At 43.0% G+C, this 19843-nt stretch overlaps 1 protein-coding gene across 1 annotated transcript; it reads right to left on the bottom strand.

Annotated features, from left to right (window-relative positions):
- Window positions 1–166: 166 nt before the first annotated feature.
- On the bottom strand, window positions 167–12440 carry LOC310636841 (C-type lectin domain family 5 member A-like). The gene is made up of 6 exons (XM_083356954.1): window positions 12349–12440; window positions 6145–6314; window positions 4160–4210; window positions 3937–4073; window positions 1834–1937; window positions 167–742 (listed from the first exon to the last, which is right to left on the bottom strand). Exons 2-6 carry the CDS (start codon window positions 6221–6223, stop codon window positions 634–636), a joined length of 480 nt encoding a protein of 159 aa, XP_083213080.1. The 5' UTR covers window positions 6224–6314; window positions 12349–12440; the 3' UTR covers window positions 167–633.
- Window positions 12441–19843: the final 7403 nt, after the last annotated feature.

Raw genomic sequence — 19843 nt, 5'->3', positions numbered from 1 at the left:
GGCATTACAAATCTAATATTTCTTTGTTAATCCTGATTACCTACTGTATATAGCAAATCCTGAAACTAGTCTCTATGGGAAAGCTCATTCCCATTAGTTTTAAAGGCCATTGTAAAATACCACATCAATTTTTGTAACCTTTATTGCTTCATTGTGTCATAATATATATATTTGATTTGTATACCGCCCTTCTCCCTAAGGACTCAGGGCGGTGAACAGTGACATAAATGTCAAAATGCACAAATACAGAAAATTGAAAATAAATTAAGCCCTACTGCCCAAATGTAGAAGATAAGTTAAAAATATAGCAGAGTATAGCACAGTAGTTCAGTTTTCCAATGTCTCTGATAGTCGGAGGCATTTATTTTGCTGATTTGAAATAACAGCCACACTTCCTCTGGAATCCTTTATTTTTAAAGCAGCAATATAATACAGGTTGATATATTCACTCAAGGAGGAATTGGATCTAAAAATAGAATTCCATGTAACCTGAAGTAGGTTGGAAAGGAGTACTCACTCTAAATTTTAAATTGCATTACAGTAGATTCACTTTCTTATCAGGGCCAAAGCTTATGAACTGAGGATAGAATTCCGATTATATCTTGCTGTGAATTTCCATTGTCCACAGAGTTTTTATACCTTCTCCTCACAAACGAAGCGGTTTAATTCAGAGCAAGATCTTGAGATGGTGGAATTTAATCCAATTGTAGTACAGTCGTTTGTTTTATCTTGAATATTAAATCTATGTAGGGAAATTGAAAAAAGTCAGAACTTTATTTACAGGAAATGGAGCAGAGTAGTAATACTGCAGAATGTCAGCTGTAGAACAGAAACTTCATTTTTATATGGGAGCTGCAGAATAAGAATAAAATAAATATATATGCAAATGAAAAAACTAGTAAGATTTCATAGAAATTATTTATCACAGACATTTGAAATGTAGGCAATAAAAAATACACATAATCTCTCAAGATAACTAGGTTTTGTGAATATGCTTGCTGGCCTGACCAAGAGGCAGAGGATACGTTTTTCAGTTCACTCAATTCAGTCGCACAAACCACCAGTGGTCATGTGACTGGTTTTATCCTCTTTGGGACTTTTCAGACACAGATAGCCAGAGCTTATTGCAGAGAGCTCAAACTTCTGCTGGGAATTGAACTCATAGATTTTTGCATTTATATATACTGGACAGCAGTTGCCGGAAGAGATACCTGAGGCAGTATCTGAAAAAAGATATAAAGTTCATCTTCCAATTATGGGTGAATTAATGCCTGAATATTTGTCATATACCATGTCAAATCTAGTTAACCTGCACTCTTTTCTTTAGTCTATTATGTTTTTTGTGTGGGTTACTTCTACATTTAGGTTGCTTTTCCAATAGACCAGCACATCCATGGAATGATTACTCTATTGTATTACTTTCTCATACCCAAACATCTATCAATTCAAGGATTGACTTATCCACAGGTGGGCTTATCTGTGAGTATATACAATAATAATTTTTCCCACAACAATCCAGAATAGATCAATATTACTAGCCACAGGCAGGGAGAGCTGACCTATAGTGGTTTGTCAACTTCCCCTTCATTCCTTGTTAGCAGCAGACAAACTTTGAGTGAATATGTTGTCTCACTTTAAAAGTCAAAAGCTGCAGTGGACAGGATAATGGGTGCAGTCACACACAGAGTCGGGATTTTGGGAATTTTAAATGCTTTTCTTGAAGGCCAATCAAGATATTTATCCATGCTTGCTGCCAGATGCAGCCACCTGTCCACAGGTCGCCTACTCCTACTCTGTGTAAACAATAATGATCAGAAGTCTAATAAAACTTACATGCCAGGGTCAAACTTTGTGTTATCAATCCACCTCCACTGTCCAATGAATTTTTTCAGGCCAATGAAGTAATCTGCATTTTGTGTTCTGCTGTTCAGGAATGCCTGGATAGGATACACAGGATCAAAATGTTACAAAATACAGTGACATCAAATTCTGTTATAGACCTGCAAAGTATTTCTAGAATAAAGGAAAAGGACAGACTGTGGAAACCTACATTATTTGTATATTTGCATACAAATTGCATCAACAAACCATCCATCAACAAAGATGATACCTTATGCATTACAGATAGTCCTCGACTTACTTTAATTGAGTCCACAATTATGATTGTAAGTTGTAATGAGTTATCACATGACCTTGCCCAATTCTGTGATCTTCTTTGCAGTTGTTATTAAGAGAATGTGGCAGTTGTAAAGCAAACAACATAGTTGCTAAGTGAACTCTGTAGTTGTTAAGCAAATCCACCTCTGGCTATAGGGTATTTTTTTTGATATAAAATAGAAGAAAATGCTGGTTTCTGGCAAAAAGGTTTCAAATCACAGTCACATGACTGTAAAAGTTGTTGAGTGCCCAAAATACAGTCATGTGACTGTGGGGAGAGGGACCTTTAGAATTGGGTTATAAGTACCTTTTTCAGGATCATCATAAGTTTAGGTCTTTCTGTACAAAAGCTTCTATTTGAAATACATACAAGGGATTCCTTGTAGATTTCAATATAATATCGCTTTTAAGCTCTCTGGAATTGGGCCAATTAAATGCATACTCTTTAAGGAAGGAAAATAGAAACAAATTTGCATTAAACAAAATCAAAACAGGTCTACGAAAGAGAGAATTGAAAGCATTTTAATTTCAAGATCTTTCCCATACACACAGTATTTGTGAAAGTCATTTCCTTACAATAGTTGAAGAGAATGGTCTTCAAAATTGTCCTGTTCTACTTTTAAAATGTTTTAACACTAGTTATACTTCCACTTTTCCTCAACTCAAGGGGAAAAGAATAGAAATTTTAAAAAAATTACCTCACCAGCAGTTCAAAAAGATTTTGCTTATTGCTTTTTTCTAGGCTTAAACCCTGCAATTTGTGTAGCCATTTTTCAGAGGTAAAAATACCCACTCACCTAAGGGAATAGTCACCATGTTCTCTAAGGTCTAGAACAGCTTTTAAAACTAGTTTCATAATAGTTGCTTAATATCTGAAATGTTGCTGTTTCAAAACTTACCTCAAATAAATATGTGTGTTTTTAAATTACTATTTTTCTTTTCCTGAGCTACGTTCTTTTCACAGGTCTTTCTTCTTTAAAATAGGCCCAGAGGTGCACCATTACATTGTTTTTTTCTGATTACCTGAGGTAATTTTATCTCATCTGACTGTAAAAATGATGAAACAAGGCACTGTTGGAATTTAAAAAGTGAAAAAATAGTACAGGTAGTCCTTGACTTACAACAGTTCATTTAATGATGGTTTGAAGTTACAACGTCACTGAAAAAATGATTTATGACCACTTTTCACACTTACAATCATTGCAGCATCCCCATGGTCACATGATCAAAATTCAGACACTTGGCAACCAACTCATATTTATGACAGTTGCAGTGTCCTGCATGTGATCGATCACCTTTTGAGACCTGACAAGCAAAGTCAATGGGGAAACCAGTTTCACTTTAACAACCATGTTACTAACTTACCAACTGCAGTGATTCACTTTAAAATTGTGGCATAAAATGGGCAAAACTCATTTAACAATTTAACAAACAAACAGAAGTTTTGGACTCAGTTGTGGTCATAAGTTGAGGACTATCTATACTTCAGAGACAGAAATAATGTTTTGAAAAAATGCTTCAGACCCCAATTATATACTTTGCTAGCTGTTGCCAAAGTAACTCTGGACAGATTTTCTTAAACTGAACTAAAGTCAAACAGGCACGAGCAAAAGGAAGGCTTAAGGCTTTGCTGCAACTGTGCCCAGATTTCCATTTAAAGCTAAGTTGTGTGCCCGGGGAGGGGGACAGTTACACATTATTTTATGAAAGTGTAATCAATTTTAAATGTCCCAAAATACTTGCTATTTTTTTGGTTTACTATCCAGTCTATCTACTCACCAGTTCTGCTTTGTTGGTGATAACAGCAAGATGAGAATTTAACTGGGCACATTCTTTTTTGCTCTCGTCCCATGTTTTTTGCACAGTAGAAAAGTAGTAGCACTTCCCTTCATACAGAGTCCACCTTAAGGGGCATCCTAAAGAATATGGGAAAATGGCTTCAGTGCACCGCAGGGAGGAGAATTACCTTTTTCCCTGGTGGGCATTCACATTGCAAACTCACTGGTTTTTCCTGGTGAGGTGATTTTGGGAACTTCTGAGAAGATCTGTGAAACTGAATACAGATGATACTTAATGTAAGCAAGGATTTAAAAAGCTATCAAGGTCATTCACAAAAAAATGCTCACTAAATTCAAGCCCACCTACTTCCTCCCAGCTATATTATCCTTCTCATATAGAAAGTGAGAATTTCCTTTCATGATCCATAAAGTCTTCCCATGCTAGTTAAAAGACTGATGGAAATGATGTATAACTTGTTCTAACAGAGCATTGAGGTTTGAATATGATTTAATATACTGTACAGGTGAAACTCAAAAAATTAGAATATCGTGCAAAAGTTCATTTATTTCAGTAATGCAACTTAAAAGGGGAAAGTAATATATGAGACAGACTCATTACATGCAAAGCAAGATAGTTCAAGCCGTGATTTGTCATAATTGTGATGACAATTATGTGTGTACAGCTCATGAAAACCCCAAATCCACAATCTCAGAAAATTAGAATATTACATGCAATCAATAAAACAAGGAGTGTGCATAGAACAATATCAGACCTCTGAAAAGTATAAGCAGGCATATGTACTCAGTACTTGGTTTGGGCCCCTTTTGCATCAATTACTGCCTCAATGCGGCGTGGCATGGAAGCTATCACCCTGTGGCACTGCTGAGGTGTTATGGAAGACCAGGATGCTTCAATAGCGGCCTTCAGCTCTTCTGCATTGTTCAGTCTCATGTCTCTCATCTTTCTCTTGGCAATGCCCCATAGATTCTCTATGGGGTTCAGGTCAGGTGAGTTTGATGGCCAATCAAGCACAGTAAACCCACGGTCACTGAACCAGGTTTTGGTGCTTTTGGCAGTGTGGGCAGGTGCCAAGTCCTGCTGGAAAATGAAGTCAGCATCCCTATAAAGCTCGTCTGCGGAAGGAAGCATGAAGTGTTCCAAAATCTCCTGGTAGATGGCTGTGTTGACCCTGGACTTAATGAAGCACAGTGGACCAACACCAACAGATAACATGGCTCCCCAAATCAACACAGACTGTGGAAACTTCACACTGGACGTCAAGAATCTTGCAGTGTGTGCCTCTCCATTCTTCCTCCAGACTCTGGGTCCTTGGTTTCCAAATGAGATGCAAAAGTTGCTCTCATCAGAAAAGAGGACTTTGGACCACTGAGCAACAGACCAGGTCTGTTTTTCTTTAGCCCAGGTAAGACGCTTCTGATGTTGTTTGTTGTTCAGGAGCGGCTTGACAAGAGGAATACGACATTTGAAGCCCATGTCCAGGATCCATCTCTGTGTGGTGGCTCTTGATGCACTGACTCCAGCCTCAGTCCAATCCTTGTGAAAGTCCCCAACACTTTTGAATGGCCTTTTCCTGACGATCCTCTCCAGGCTGCGGTCATCCCTGCTGCTTGTGCACCTTTTTCTTCCACACTTTTCCCTTCCACATAACTTTCTATTAATGTGCTTTGATACAGCACTTTGGGACATCCAACTTCTTTTGCAATTACCTTTTAAGGCTTTCCCTCCTTATGGAGGATGTCAGTGATGGTTTTCTGCACAACTGTCAGGTCAGCAGTCTTCCCCATGATTGTGATTCCTACTGAACCAGACTGAGAGACCATTTAAAGGCTCAGGAACCCTTTGCAGGTGTTATGGCTTAATTAGCTGATTAGAGTGGGACACTTTGAGCCTAGAATATTGCACCTTTTCACAATATTCTAATTTTCTGAGATTGTGGATTTGGGGTTTTCATGAGCTGTATGCCATAATCATCACAATTATGAGAAATCATGGCTTGAACTATCTTGCTTTGCATGTAATGAGTATCTCATATATTAGTTTCCCCTTTTAAGTTGCATTACTGAAATAAATGAACTTTTGCACGATATTCTAATTTTTCGAGTTTCACCTGTAATAAAAGGAAGCATTATTAATCATTATTCTCCAAAATTAGAAGATTGATAATAAAAAAGTCAATGTAATACATACTATATGTAAAGAACAAAGAAGTGCCTATTAGCTTAATAGCCAAAGTTGGTACTAGTGTACTGATGAGTTTCCAATTCATATTAGTTTGTATTTTAGATGCAAAACACCAAGATATTTTCCTTTTGCATGCAGACTGAAATCTTCAGTTATGACTCAGGCTTTTCTTGAATCTGAAATATAAAGTGAGCAATGTAAGATTAAATACAGTATAGGACTTAGTACTACAAGGTCAGCTAAATATTAATAAGTTAGTAAATGGATACCAAGATGTTTACTTAGTAAGTTGATAATGACTGCATGCAGAATATGAATTGTACAATTTCTGAACTTCCTTTTCCAATTAATTTATTCCAGGTTTATTGTTTTTCTGTACAGTTGATGAACAGAAATGTACAAGACTTAGGGTTATTCTTCAAAAAAGTTACTGAGGAATAGTGTGCATTTCTCCAGGTTTTGACTCAGCAAAAAAGTACGGTACACCTGTTTAAATTTTGTGGCCACCATAGCCCTATTCTTCCTCAGTAACAAGGTCAGCAATGGGGTAGGGAAGGGTGGGATAAGCATAGGCATATCCCTGGGAAAGAAGCTCCAGTCACCTTCCAGATGGCCTAAGTGACCTGATTTCTGAAATGCAGCAGTGTACCTGACCCTCAAGGCTGCAGAGTAGTTGCAGGCATGGAGGACAGAAAAAAAAACAACAACCCGTAGCTCTACAGCACTAGACCCCATTTCTTTTATATCTCTCCAAAATGAGATTGTCTGCTGCCTTCCCCCCTCCCCCTACCACTTGCTCTTCTTTCATTATGTGTGTTTGTGTTGGATGGGGAGAAAGTGAGCTACTTGCCCCAACCAACTGGCCTTAAACCAGCCCAGTGTGGAGAAAAACAGGCTTCTTGACAAGCAGCTCCAACCACAGCTTGTAATATTGGAGACTCCATCATCCTGACCTGCCAAGGTGCAGGATGTGCTGCCATTTGGGAAGGCCACACCTAGTAGGCAATGCCCTTTCAAGGTCTTGTTCTTGAAAGGTCATTGCCCTTTTTCTTCTTGTTATCACCTTTCTGAATGAGGTTCAAGCCAAGAAAGCCACCATTGCCAGACATAGGCTTTAATAGTTTTTTGCTCATCAATGGAAACCCTTGGGCATGGTTCCAAGCCAGAGGGCAAAGGATGTCATGCAGAAAGGAGGCATTCTTTGAGGGAATCCCACAGGTAACCCTGCCTATATGTCCCCAGTCTCACAACTGCCTTTTTCATCACAAAATCCGTCTTTCCTCTTCCTCCCCAACCCCCACCCATCTTCTGCCTCATCTCATTGTTTCCTTTCTCAATGACATGGTTATGTGTTAAGCAAGCCCTCCCTTTCCTCCATTCTTCATGTCTTGTTCCACTGTGGCTGGTTGTTACAGGAAGCATACTTCCTCTCTTCTTCCTACCCTAGCCATATTTGCTGAGCTATAGAATTGTGGTTTTTGACAAACACACACTCCTACATCCAACCACAGAGTGGAAGGAACAGGAAAGCTGGGGGAGAAAATGACAAAAATGAAGTAGGGAGAGAAGACAGACTGAGATGGGGTTTGCCAATTAACCAAAGTCATTGACAGTGTCTTCTCTCCCAGCAAAACAAGTTAAACCAAACCAAACCAAACCAAACCAAACCAAACCAAACCAAACCAAACCCATGCACATACTTATACTGTACATGTGTCCAGTCTCTCTGGAAACCCATGCCCAATGCCAGGCAATTGAATGGGAAAGAACATGTTCAAGCAGCCTCAAGTGCCAGTAAAAATCTGGGCACATCCCTGTGCCTATTCATCTCTCAGCACCTCATCAAGCAACTGTAGCAGCTCAAGCCCATGACCAAAGTTTTATCAGGAGAAGAACAGCTTTAAAACTGGAACAGTTAAATAGGAAGTTAAACTGCCTCCACTGTGTGATTGCTTAAATTGTTATGTCATGAGGACCTGTATTTCAAAACCAGTTGTTAGGGAGAGGAGATTAAGCCTTTAATATACGTTTCTATAGGAGTCAACTGTCAACAAAAAAGCGTATAGTCAAGGCTATGGTCTTCCCAGTTGCAATGTATGGCTGTGAAAGTTGGACCATAAAAAAGGCTGAGCGCCAAAGAATTGAGGCCTTTGAACTCTGGTGCTGGAGAAGACTCCTGCGAGTCCCTTGGACTGCAAGGTGTTCAAACCGGTCAGTCCTAGAGGAGATCAACCCTGACTGCTCTTTAGAAGGCCAGATCCTGAAGCGGAAACTCAAATACTTTGGCCACCTAATGAGAAGGAAGGACTCACTGGAGAAGAGCCTAATGCTGGGAAAGATTGAGGGCAATAGAAGAAGGGGACGACAGAGAATGAGGTGGCTGGATGGAGTCACTGAAGCAGTAGGTGTGAGCTTAAATGGACTCCAGAAGATGGTAGAGAACAGGAAGGCCTGGAGGAACGTTGTCCATAGGGTCATGATGGGTCGGACACGACTTCGCAGCTAACAACAACATGGGAGTCAAGCAAAAGGAGTGTGATTAATTCCTTATGTTGTATCTGGTCCAGTGTTATAGTTACAGCTATTTCAGGGATCAAGTGACCATATGGGATCTACTTTATTTATTTATTCATTTATTATTGGGACATATATGCCGCTCTATCTCCCGAAGGACTCAGGGTGGCTAACAACAATAACGTACAATAAATACAGAAGTTAAAATAAAAATTAAAATTAAAGGCCCCTGTAGAATAAATAAAAATTAAAATTAAAATAAATTAAAAATTAGAGTTAAAAATTAAAAACCTAATTAAAATCCCTGTCAGTCCAGGTCAGCCAGGTGGAAAAGGAGTGTTTTGAGGCCGCGGCGAAAGGGCTGGAGATCTGGGGCCATCCGAAGCTCAGGGGGGAGCTGGTTCCATAGGGCTGGTGCTCCCACAGAGAAGGCTCTCCCCCTGGGGGTCGCCAGCTGACATTGTCTAGCCGACGGTACCCTGAGGAGGCCTTCTCTGTGTGAACATACTGGGCGATGGGAAGTCGTTCCCGGCAGCAGATGGTCCTGCAAGTATCCCGGGCCTAAGCCATGTAGGGCTTTAAAGGTAAGTACCAGCACCTTAAATCTCACCCGGAGGACAACCGGTAACCAATGCAGGGGTGTAATATGGGAGTTTCAGGGTGCTCCCATCACTACCCGTGTGGCTGCATTCTGCACCAGCTGAAGCCTCCGGGTGGTCTTCAAGGGCAGCCCCATGTAAAGAGCATTGCAGTAATCTATACGGGAGGTAACGAGTGCGTGGGTGACTGTACGTAGGGCATCTCGGTCCAGAAAGGGGCGCAACTGGCATACCAGGCAAACCTGGGCAAATGCCCCCCTAGCCACGACTCCAATATGATCTTCAAAACTGAGTCATGAATACAGGAGGACGCCTAGATTGCATGCTTTATCAACGGGAGGTAACATCTCTCCTCCTATAACCAAAGATGGAACCTCTTGGACTAAATGAGATGCCGGTATGTAAAGCCACTCAGTCTTGGCCGGGTTGAGCTGGAGCCTGTTCTTTCCCATCCAAATCTGTACCGCTTCCAGGCAATGGGACAGCACATCGAGGGCATCACTGGGTTGGTTCAGGGTGGAGATGAAAAGCTGGGTATCATCAGCATATTGATGATACCTCACCCCGAAGCCACGGATGATCTCTCCCAACGGCCTCATATAGATGTTGAACAGGAGAGGTGAGAGTACCGACCCCTGAGGCAACCCACAGCTAAGGGGCCTAGGGGTTGACCTCTGCCCCCCTGCCAACACCGTCTGCGAACGGCCCGAGAGGTAGGAGGAGAACCACCGCAAAACGGTGCCTCCCACTCCCAACCCCTCAAGACGACGCAGCAAGATACCGTGGTCGATGGTATCAAAAGCTGCTGAGAGATCTAATAGGACCAGGACAGAGGAATAACCCCTATCTCGGGCCCGCCAGAGATCATTCACCAGAGTGACCAATGCCGTCTCCGTGCTATACCCGGGCCTGAAACCCGATTGGTACGGATCCAGATACTCAGTTTCCTCCAGGACCAAAGGGAAGTGCTGTGCCACCACGGTCTCAACAACCTTTGCAAGAAAGCGAAGGTTGGAGACAGGACGAAAGTCATTTAAAATAGCTGGATCCAATGCTATTTTCTTAAATAGCTGGATCCAATGCTCCTTTCTTAAGGAGGGGCCTTACCACCTCCTCTTTCAAGGCGGCAGGGAAGTACCCTTCACTCAGTGAGGCATTGATAACTGCTAGGAGCCAGCCTTGTGTAACCTCCTGAGATGCATAGACCAGCCAGGAGGGACACGGGTCCAACAGACATGTGGCGGCACTTAATTTCCCCATGATCCTGTCCACTTCATCCGGAGTCACAGGATCAAACTCTTCCCAAATGTTCTCGGCCAGACCCATCGTTTTCCTCTCGTCAGATACTGCCCAGTCAGAGTCCAGACCAGCCCGAATCTGAGCAATTTTGTCCATCAGATATTTACTAAATTCCTCGGCCTGTCCTCGTAAGGGGCCCTCTCCCGTCCCTTGATTTAAAAGGGAGCGGGCCAACCTAAACAGGGTGGCCAGGCGGTTATCTGCGGACGCAATGAGGGTGGTGAAGTAAGCACGCTTTGCTACCTCCATTGCCACAAGATAAGATCTAGAAAAGGATCTTAACTGTGTTCGGTCAGACTCGGACCGACTGGTTCTCCAAATGCTCTCTAGGCCCCTTCTCCAGCATTTCATCTCCCGCAGGTCCTTGGAGAACCAAGGAGCAAGCCGGGACCTGCGCCGGGTCAGAGGCCGCAAAGGCACAATGCGGTCGAGAGCCTCCGAAGCAGCCTGTTGCCAGGCATTAACTAAGGCCTCGACCAGGCTGTGGGAGAGGGAGGTAGGAATCAATCCAAGCACCGTCTGGAACCTATCTGGGTCCATCAGGTGCCTGGGGCGGAACCATCTGGTCGGTTCTGCCTCCCGGCAGCGGGGGGTGATGTGATGGAGGCCCAACTGCAGGAGATCATGGTCTGTCCATGAAAGGGGTTGAGATGTTGGAGTAACCCCCCCAGACCATTAAGCCACTGCCCAGAGATAAAAATAAGATCAGGCGTGTTTCCCCCCTCGTGAGTCGGGTCCTGAATAATTTGGGTCAGGTCCATGGCCATCATGGAAGCCATGAACTCTCGGGCCACCTCCGACGCACTGCCCAGGGAAGGCAGATTAAAATCTCCCAGAACCATAAGTCTGGGAAATTCAACCGCCAATCCCGAGAGGGTGTCAAGTAGCCCGGGCAGGGCCGTTGCTACGCAGCTTGGAGAGAGGTATGGAAGCAACAGGCCCAACTGACCACCAGGACCCCATCTCAAGAGGAGGGACTCACATCCGTCAATTTGAGGGGCAGTGGCCTCCCGTGGACGGAGGGTCTCTCTAATAACGACCGCCACGCCACCTCCCCTACCCTGAGCCCGAGGTTGATGCAGCACACGGAAACCTGGAGGGCATAAATCAATCAGAGGGACTCCTCCCTCCGGGTCCTGCAATTAGTGCAGGTTCGCATCCCACCAGGCTCAAGGTTGACTCAGCCTTCCATCCTTCCGAGGTAGGTAAAATGAGGACCCAGATTGTTGGGGGCAATTAAGCTGACTTTGTAATAATGCCGCTTGGGGGGTATATGAAAGCCCTAATAAGCAGGCATATACATAGAATGAAGGCTACTGCTAAGCTTGTAAGCCGCCCTGAGTCTTCGGAGAAGGGCGGGATATAAATGGAATTAAAATAAAAATTAAAAAAAATGCGTCCTCCTCCTCGATCAAATCATGGATGAGGGGAGCTTTATTCACTTGCCACATTGTTGTTGATGGTGAGGAACCAGTCCCAGTTAGAAGGGCAGACAAGAAGAGGAGAAGGAACAATTCTAACTTAGCATCACAAACATAAAGAGCTACTGAAACCCTGTACTTAAATAGGCAAATCCATCCATGTTACATTCAAATCCATTATGTCATGTGCTGGAATTTGTTAACAAATTATAAATCTAATCCAATCAAATTGTCCCTCATTCCATTCTGAATGGAAGAATTACATATCCATGTCAAGTCAATTGAACATGAATCCCAAAGAAATCTCTGGAATCTGAGTCATGATTAATTGTTATAAACTGATCTGGGTTAGAGAAAAAGAAACAAAATAAGCTTACTTGAGAGCAAATGAGATGCTGCCTCTGTTTTCTTCCACAGCGGGCCATAGAATTCTTTCTCTCTGTGCCTAAGAAGACTTAATTATGCCATTTCTCCCTTAAGGGAGAAATGGCATAATTACTTACTTCCTTTTCTCATTTGCTTCACTAGGACCGTGTTTCACTTCTTCATTTCATCATATCGCTGTGGAAATTTTCTCAGCTGGTTAGACTACGCAGCTGCCTTATCTACGTTCATATAACATCACTGTTGAGAATATAATTGGAAGAGTGTGTTTTGTTCTCCTCCTCCCATTTTAACCTCACAATAATCACCTGTGAGGCGATTTGGGCTCAGAGAAGAAAAATGACCCGAGTGAACTTTATGGATATTTGGAGATCTGAACTTGGTCCTGATCAGCTTTTCGAAGGTCAGGGTTTATTTAGCTTCTTTCTAAATGTTAGAAAGATGTCAGTTTAAGATAGATGGCTGAAACAGGGAGGAATTGCTGTGCCATCCCAAGAAAAGATGCAGGTAAAAATAGTCTTGGTATTGTCTTTATTGTGTAGTGGGTCCGACGCAAGGAAGAGACGCCAGCCGGAGTACGTGTTCAGCTCTTTATTGGAAGGGGGTAGCGTACTGGGGAATGAGGGTTACCTGGCCTCCTTAAATACCTAGCCAGGTAAGCGGACAGCCAATGGGGTTGGCCCTAGGTTTCCCGCCGAAACTGGGTTTCCCGCCAAAACCGTTCAGGCCAACACCCCCTGGTGGCTGTTGCTATGCAGGTGCCTGCATACATAACACCCCTACCCCCTTAGAGAAGAACCTCATAACAACGATAAACAATTTGCAACTAGCTACATAACTACTGTATATACACTGTGTGTCAAATGCAAGGCAACTGTGTGGTGGTCACTTGCACACATAGTCCGCCAAGTAGGCAGATGTCCTGTGGGGCCGGGTGGACCGTCTGGGCATGGCTTGGCCCTGGGCTTGGACAGCTGGTTCTTGAGGCCTCTGTGCTGGGTTGAGCAGAGCTGGGTTCAGGAGGCCCGCCTCCTCTGGTTCCTGTTCTGTGTTGTTTCCAGTTGGGCTGACCTCCCCTGGGGTGTGGCTATCCTGTTGGGCGTGTGTGGTGCACTCAGGGACCCTTCCTCTGAGCTGGTCGATGTGTCGCCTTATGTGTCTGTCCCCCTCCACCCCCACGATGTAAGAGAGGGGACCAGTTTTCTCAACCACTGTCCCCGGAACCCATGGATGCCCTGCCCCGTAGTTCCTTGCCCAGACCAGGTCCCCCACATTGAGAACTCTGTGTGCTGGTGAAGATGATGATGATGATGATGATGGTGATGCTGATGCTGATGATGATGGTGATGACGATGACGGTGGCCTATCCGTCTCAGCTGCTACTCGGTCCGGGTGTAAGTGGTCCAGCTTGGTGATGAGACGCCGTCCCCATCGAAGTTCTGCTGGGCTCTTTCCGGTAGCAACACATGGTGTAGTATGTTGGGCGAGTAGGAATTTTGCCAGTCTGTGATGCCAGTCCCCGCTAATGATGCGCCAGAGTGCGTCTTTGGTCGTCCTTACCATCCGTTCAGCTTGCCCGTTGGTCGATGGATGGAAGGGCGCGGAGGTGGCGTGCCTAATCCAGTTCGCCTTCAAGAACGCCTGGAAATCATTAGCGGTAAACTGAGGCCCGTTATCAGACACAATTACGTCGGGGAGGCCATGTGTGGCAAAGAGAGCTCTGAGCACCTGGATTGTCCTCCCCGAGGTCATGTTGGGAACAGGGACTACCTCCAGCCACTTAGAGTGGCTGTCCACTACTACTAAGAACAGTTGGCCCTGAAATGGCCCTGCATAGTCAATGTGGATGCAGGATCAGGGTATGTGTGTGTCCTCCCACCTGTGCACGGATGCGTGTGGCATCTCTGGCCTGGATCTCTGGCACGTGTAACATCCCTCGACCCGTTCCTCAATGTCCTTGTCCAGCCCCGGCCACCAGAGGTAGCTTCTGGCCAGAGCCTTTATCCTAACCACCCCCGGGTGTCCCTCGTGTAAGGAGTCCAATACCCTGCCCCGTACCGCGGTGGGAATGATGACCCTGCTTCCCCAGAGGAGGCAGCCCCTGTGCGTGGAGATCTCGTTGCACCTGGTGAAATAGGCCTGGAACTCAGGCCCCGGGGACTTGTCCTGCCACCCTGTGCAAACCCATGAGTGTACCCTGCTCATGATGTTGTCTGTGGCTGTGTTGCTGGCAATGTCCTTGGCATGGAGTGGGCATTCTGGTAGCTCCTGCAGGGCTAGGATCTGTGTTGCTGGTGCCAGGTCTGGATCAGGGGTGTCTATGGGTAGCCTACTTAGACCGTCTGCGTGGCCCATCTCCTTCCCTGGCTTGTGCACCAGCTTGCAATTGTAGGCTGCAAGGAAGATGGACCACCGGAGCATTCTGGGGGACAGAATTTGGGGTGTCTGCCTGTCTGTTGTGAACAGACCTAGGAGTGGTTTGTGGTCCGTGTAGACAGTGAATTCCCTGCCATACAGATAATCGTGGAATTTTTTGATTCCCGCCACGATTGCCAGGGCTTCCCTGTCGATTTGGGCGTAGTTTCTTTCTGCTCCAGACAGCGTCCTGGAATAGTAGGCTATGGGAATTTGCGCCCCATTGGGCTCGAGGTGACTGAGTAATGCCTTTCCTTTCAGCTCGCGGAGCGTTCCCCCAGTGACTTCAGCTCCTTGTTGGCAGCAATCCCATCCTCGTCGCCACTATTGTGTAGTGGGTCCGGCGCAAGGAAGAGACGCCAGCCGGAGTACGTGTTCAGCTCTTTATTGGAAGGGGGGTAGCATACTGGGGAATGAGGGTTACCTGGCCTCCTTAAATACCTAGCCAGGTAAGCGGACAGCCAATGGGGTTGGCCCTAGGTTTCCCGCCGAAACTGGGTTTCCCGCCAAAACCGTTCAGGCCAACGCCCCCTGGTGGCTGTTGCTATGCAGGTGCCTGCATACATAACAGTCTTGGTCAAAATAGTCAGGACAAATTAGGGCGGATGCAGTGAAAATATAGCATATATGATAGGATATAATATATATTGATGTGCTGGCAAGAGAAAGTGAATCATTCAGGAGACAATTCAGCAAAAACAAAACAAAACAAAAAACCCCTCCCCATTTGGATCAAGTGGCAGCTGTTTCAATAATGAAGCAATTGAACATTTGTATTTATTAAACATCTACATCTGTGCATGTCCATCTAGATATAATTCAATCTTCATGCACAAATTGGGGTGAGGGACAGCAGAGGGACTGATTGCTTTAATGGTGAACCTAGAACTTCAATAGGAAAGTCAGTGCTTTTTTTGTAAAAGAAAAAGGTGCCGGAAATCACACATGTCAGACAACCTACCTTGCCTACCCTACAAGGTTCCATCCAAAAAAGGTGCCGGAACTCCGTTCTGAGCGTTCTATGAGAAAAAAAGCCCTGAGGAAAGTATTTTTTATAGAAGAGCACAGGCCCAGCCTGCCCCCTAGTGATTCTGCCTTCAAACTAGTCATTAGGAAAGCAACTTCCAAGTACACTAAAGAAGACAGAAACATTTGCATGTACCAGAAAAAAAATCATGTTTGATTGTCATAATCAGGTATCTGTCTTTTTAAAAAACAAAGTCTTAATCAGATAACATTTTCTTACTCTAAACATGTATATTCAAAAATATACTAATAATATATTATAATTTGTTGGACAATAAATTATTTTGTTGGTGAAATATGAAAGTAAATCTTGTAATTACAACATTTATAAAGTAATTATTATTAAAGATCTTAAAATTACCGCTATTAATATATTGGATTTTGGAAATTTTAAGAAAAATTATAAATGCTCTTGGGCTATTTCATTCCTATTGCAAAAAAAAAATAATGCAATTTTTGTTTTGTTTTTACCAAACTAATTAGACATTATTATATATTTTAATTCCACTTTTTTCTAGTAGATTTTATTGCTAATGATACAGTAAATGCCAAACCCAATCCTTTGCTTCACGTTTCAAAAAGTTCAAAGAATTTCCATTTCTATAATATTCAATATTTTATTGCATTATTACTAATCATTTTCTCTGTTTTAATATACTTAATTACAGTATGTGTTGGGTTCACATATAACTTTATTTAACTGAAGACAAGGTGAAAGAACATCTCCTTGGTGGCTTCAGTATTCTGCAGTGTGTTTAAACATGAAAGAAAGAAACAGAGATCTACAATTTAAGGAGCAACCCTGTTTATCATTTTCACCCTGAAATATGCAACCAAGTATACTGATCGTCCTCTGAGAAGATGTCTTTCCTTATAACTGGATTCCAAGGAGTACTGAAACAAGAGTTCCCAGGTGTAATTCTAATCAAACCCACCCTCTCCATTTGCATATCCCCACTAGAAATCACAATGTATTGCTTTCTTTCTCTGAGACTTCAAACTGGATTTGCTCCATAATATATTACTTCCCAGTTACTGAATTGACTATCACAGTCTGAAAGCCACGGGACAATTAGAGGCATGATTTTTGACATTTAATAGCAAGTTGGGCAGTCCTAAATGCTGGAACTGTCCTGCAGAAAACCATGCACATAACTGCTTGAGCAATATCAATTCCCCAGGTAAGGCAGAAAGGCTTTGATGCTGAATGTTGATGTGACCCTATCACCTGATATCCCTACATGCATAACAGAGTGGGGGAGAAAATATCAATGATTAGGCAAATGAAATACAACAGACTAGCAATGTATTAAGAGCAGACAGCAACATTCAAAATTAAGAAATTGTTTTGTAGTCTTCCCTAACAAGATTCTTCCAGATGAGTTAGGCCAGTTCCCAAAACTCCATGACAGCATGGCATCACCCAGCTTGGGGAAAACTGCTTGACAAGTCCTCTTCCTTGGGCAAATCATTTCTTTTTTTTTATTGAAAAGTTTTACAATACATTTTATCCTTAACAATCCCCCCCTCCCTCCACCCAACCCTTCCTAACCCTCCCTAACCCTCCCCCCTTCCCCCCTCCCCCCTCCCTGACTTCCCAGAGCTAAATACAAGGTATAAAAGCAAAAAACAATCATAGACAACCATATGTTAACAACAATAAACTATTAAGTCTATCGCACTCTAGCTCATATGAAATGACTACAAGCAATACTAATATCACATAAAAAAAGAAAAAAACTTATACAAATGCTAAATGAAACTTTTTGGTCCCATATTTATTCTGGATATAATCAATCCACTTTTTCCACTCCATAATATAACGTTGTTGCGAATGGTCTTTCAAATAAGCCGAGATTTTTGCCATTTCCGCCAGGTCAGAAACTTTTAGAGTCCATTCTTCTATAGTCGGCAGTTCCTCCTTCTTCCAATATTGACCTACTAAAAGTCTTGCTGCCGTAATTAAGTTCAACATCAACTTGGTGTCCACAACAGTAGTATCTGTAATTATGCCCAATAAGAACAATTGTGGACAAAACTTTATCCTTTGCTTAAATATCTTCTGCATATTCCACCAGATTTTAATCCAAAAAGCTTTAACCTTTTTACAGGTCCACCATATATGAAAATACGTTGCATCTTCGCCACCACATCTCCAACATTTAGGTTGGTAGTTCGGATACATACTTGCAAGCTTTTTAGGATCTAAATGCCACCTATAAAACATTTTGTAAAAGTTCTCTCTTAAATTTTGAGCTTGTGTAAATTTTACGTTCCTCACCCAGATGTTTTCCCAAGTTTCCATTGTGATAACTTCTTGAATATTCTGAGCCCACTTTATCATACAATCTTTAACAAGTTCTGTTTCTGAGTCAATTTCTATCAATGCAAGATATATCCGTTTGATATGTGCCGGACCCTGATTTCTAATTTGCTTTACCAAATTTTCATCAGTCATTGAGAAACCAATTTTCTGGTCTTCTTTCCACCTGGCCCGTAATTGACCATATTGAAACCAAGTTTGAACAATCTTCTCATCTCGTAAAAGATTGTACGGCTTCAAACACCAGACATTCCTCTCCAAGCTTAAGATCTCCTTGTACGTAGTCACATCATGTTTGAAGCCAACATTTATGTTTTCTATTGCTTGTTTCGGAATTGCCCACAAAGGTATCTTGTAGTTTAGCTTATATCTATACTTTTTCCAAACTCTCAGCAATACCTGTCTTAAAATATGCACTTTAAACACATTAGGGCAAATCATTTCTTGTTTCAGTTGTGGATGTTATTACTGTAGGTTATCCCAGACTCCTTTCTAATGGTCTTCTAATAAGGGCTTCATCCAGTGGTGGGATTCAAATATGTGAACAACTGGTTCTCTTTGTGGATGCCGCTTCCAGAAGTCCATTCTGGGCCTGGGCAACAAAAAAATAGCTACCGGTTCTGCTGAACTGGTGCAAACTGGCTGAATCCCACCACTGGCTTCATCTTCTTGCTTGCCTTCCTGGCCTATTGCATACGTCCCTCCATGTAGACGCTGTTCCATTAAGGACTACACGCTGAGTGCGGTTGGTCAGCTAGGAGCCTTGGTGGAGCAGTGGGCTAATGCCTCCTTAAGTAACACCAGCTGCCTGCAATTAGTGCAGGTTCGAGTCCCACCAGGCTCAAGGTTGACTCAGCCTTCCATCCTTCTGAGGTAGGTAAAATGAGGACCCAGATTGTTGGGGGCAATAAGCTGACTTTGTAATAATGCCGCTTGGGGTGTGTGTGAAAGCCCTAATAAGCAGGCATATACATAGAATGAAGGCTACTGCTACTGCTAAGCTTGTAAGCCGCCCTGAGTCTTCGGAGAAGGGCGGGATATAAATGGAATTAAAATAAAAAAAATAAAAATAAAAAATAGTTACAAATCCATCTGGTGGTGATCCTCTCTAACCCACAGTTTTCTATCAAGTTGTAGGTTGTGGTCTATTTTGCCAAATGCCTTTCTGAAGTCCAAGTAAATTATATCTACAGCATTTCGCTGGATCACTAGTTTTGTTACCAGACTCTACTTTGACTTTGTTCTACTGCTTGCATAATGGTGAATATCATGGACAAATCAAGATATCATCAGATTTGTCTCGGTAAAAATAGAACAAAATACAGGTAGTCCTCAACTTACACTCATTAGTGAGTGTTCAAAGTTACAATGGCACTGAAAAAAGTGACCATTTTTCACAGCATCCCCATGGTCACCTGATCAAAATTTGGATGCCTGGCAGCTGGCTTATATTTATGACAGTTACATTGTGCTCTCCTTTTGCGACCTCCTGACCAGCAAAGTCAATGGGGAAGCCAGATTCACTTACAACTGCAGTGATTCCCTTAACAACTGTGGCAAGAAAGGTCATCAAAATGGGGCAAAACTCACCCAGCAATATAAACGTTGGGCTCCGTTGTGGTGGTAGGGCGGATGGAGAGGAGCAGTGAAAATATAGACATATTCATGTACGGGCAAGAGAAAGTGTTATCATTCAGGAGAGAATTCAGCACTCCCCATTTGGA

The sequence above is a fragment of the Vipera ursinii genome (assembly GCF_947247035.1).
Source record: "Vipera ursinii genome assembly, chromosome: 2".
Taxonomy (NCBI): domain Eukaryota; kingdom Metazoa; phylum Chordata; class Lepidosauria; order Squamata; family Viperidae; genus Vipera; species Vipera ursinii.
This window is presented reverse-complemented; position numbering and strand designations above follow the sequence as displayed.

Coding starts and splice junctions, on each gene's coding strand:
- LOC310636841 (XM_083356954.1), bottom strand. CDS start 6,223: ATGAATTGGAAACTCATCAGTACACTAGTACCAACTTTGGCTATTAAG. Junction 4,211..6,144: donor TTCTTTGTTCTTTACATATA/GTATGTATTACA, acceptor ATCTGTATTCAG/TTTCACAGATCTTCTCAGAA. Junction 4,074..4,159: donor CACCTCACCAGGAAAAACCA/GTGAGTTTGCAA, acceptor CATATTCTTTAG/GATGCCCCTTAAGGTGGACT.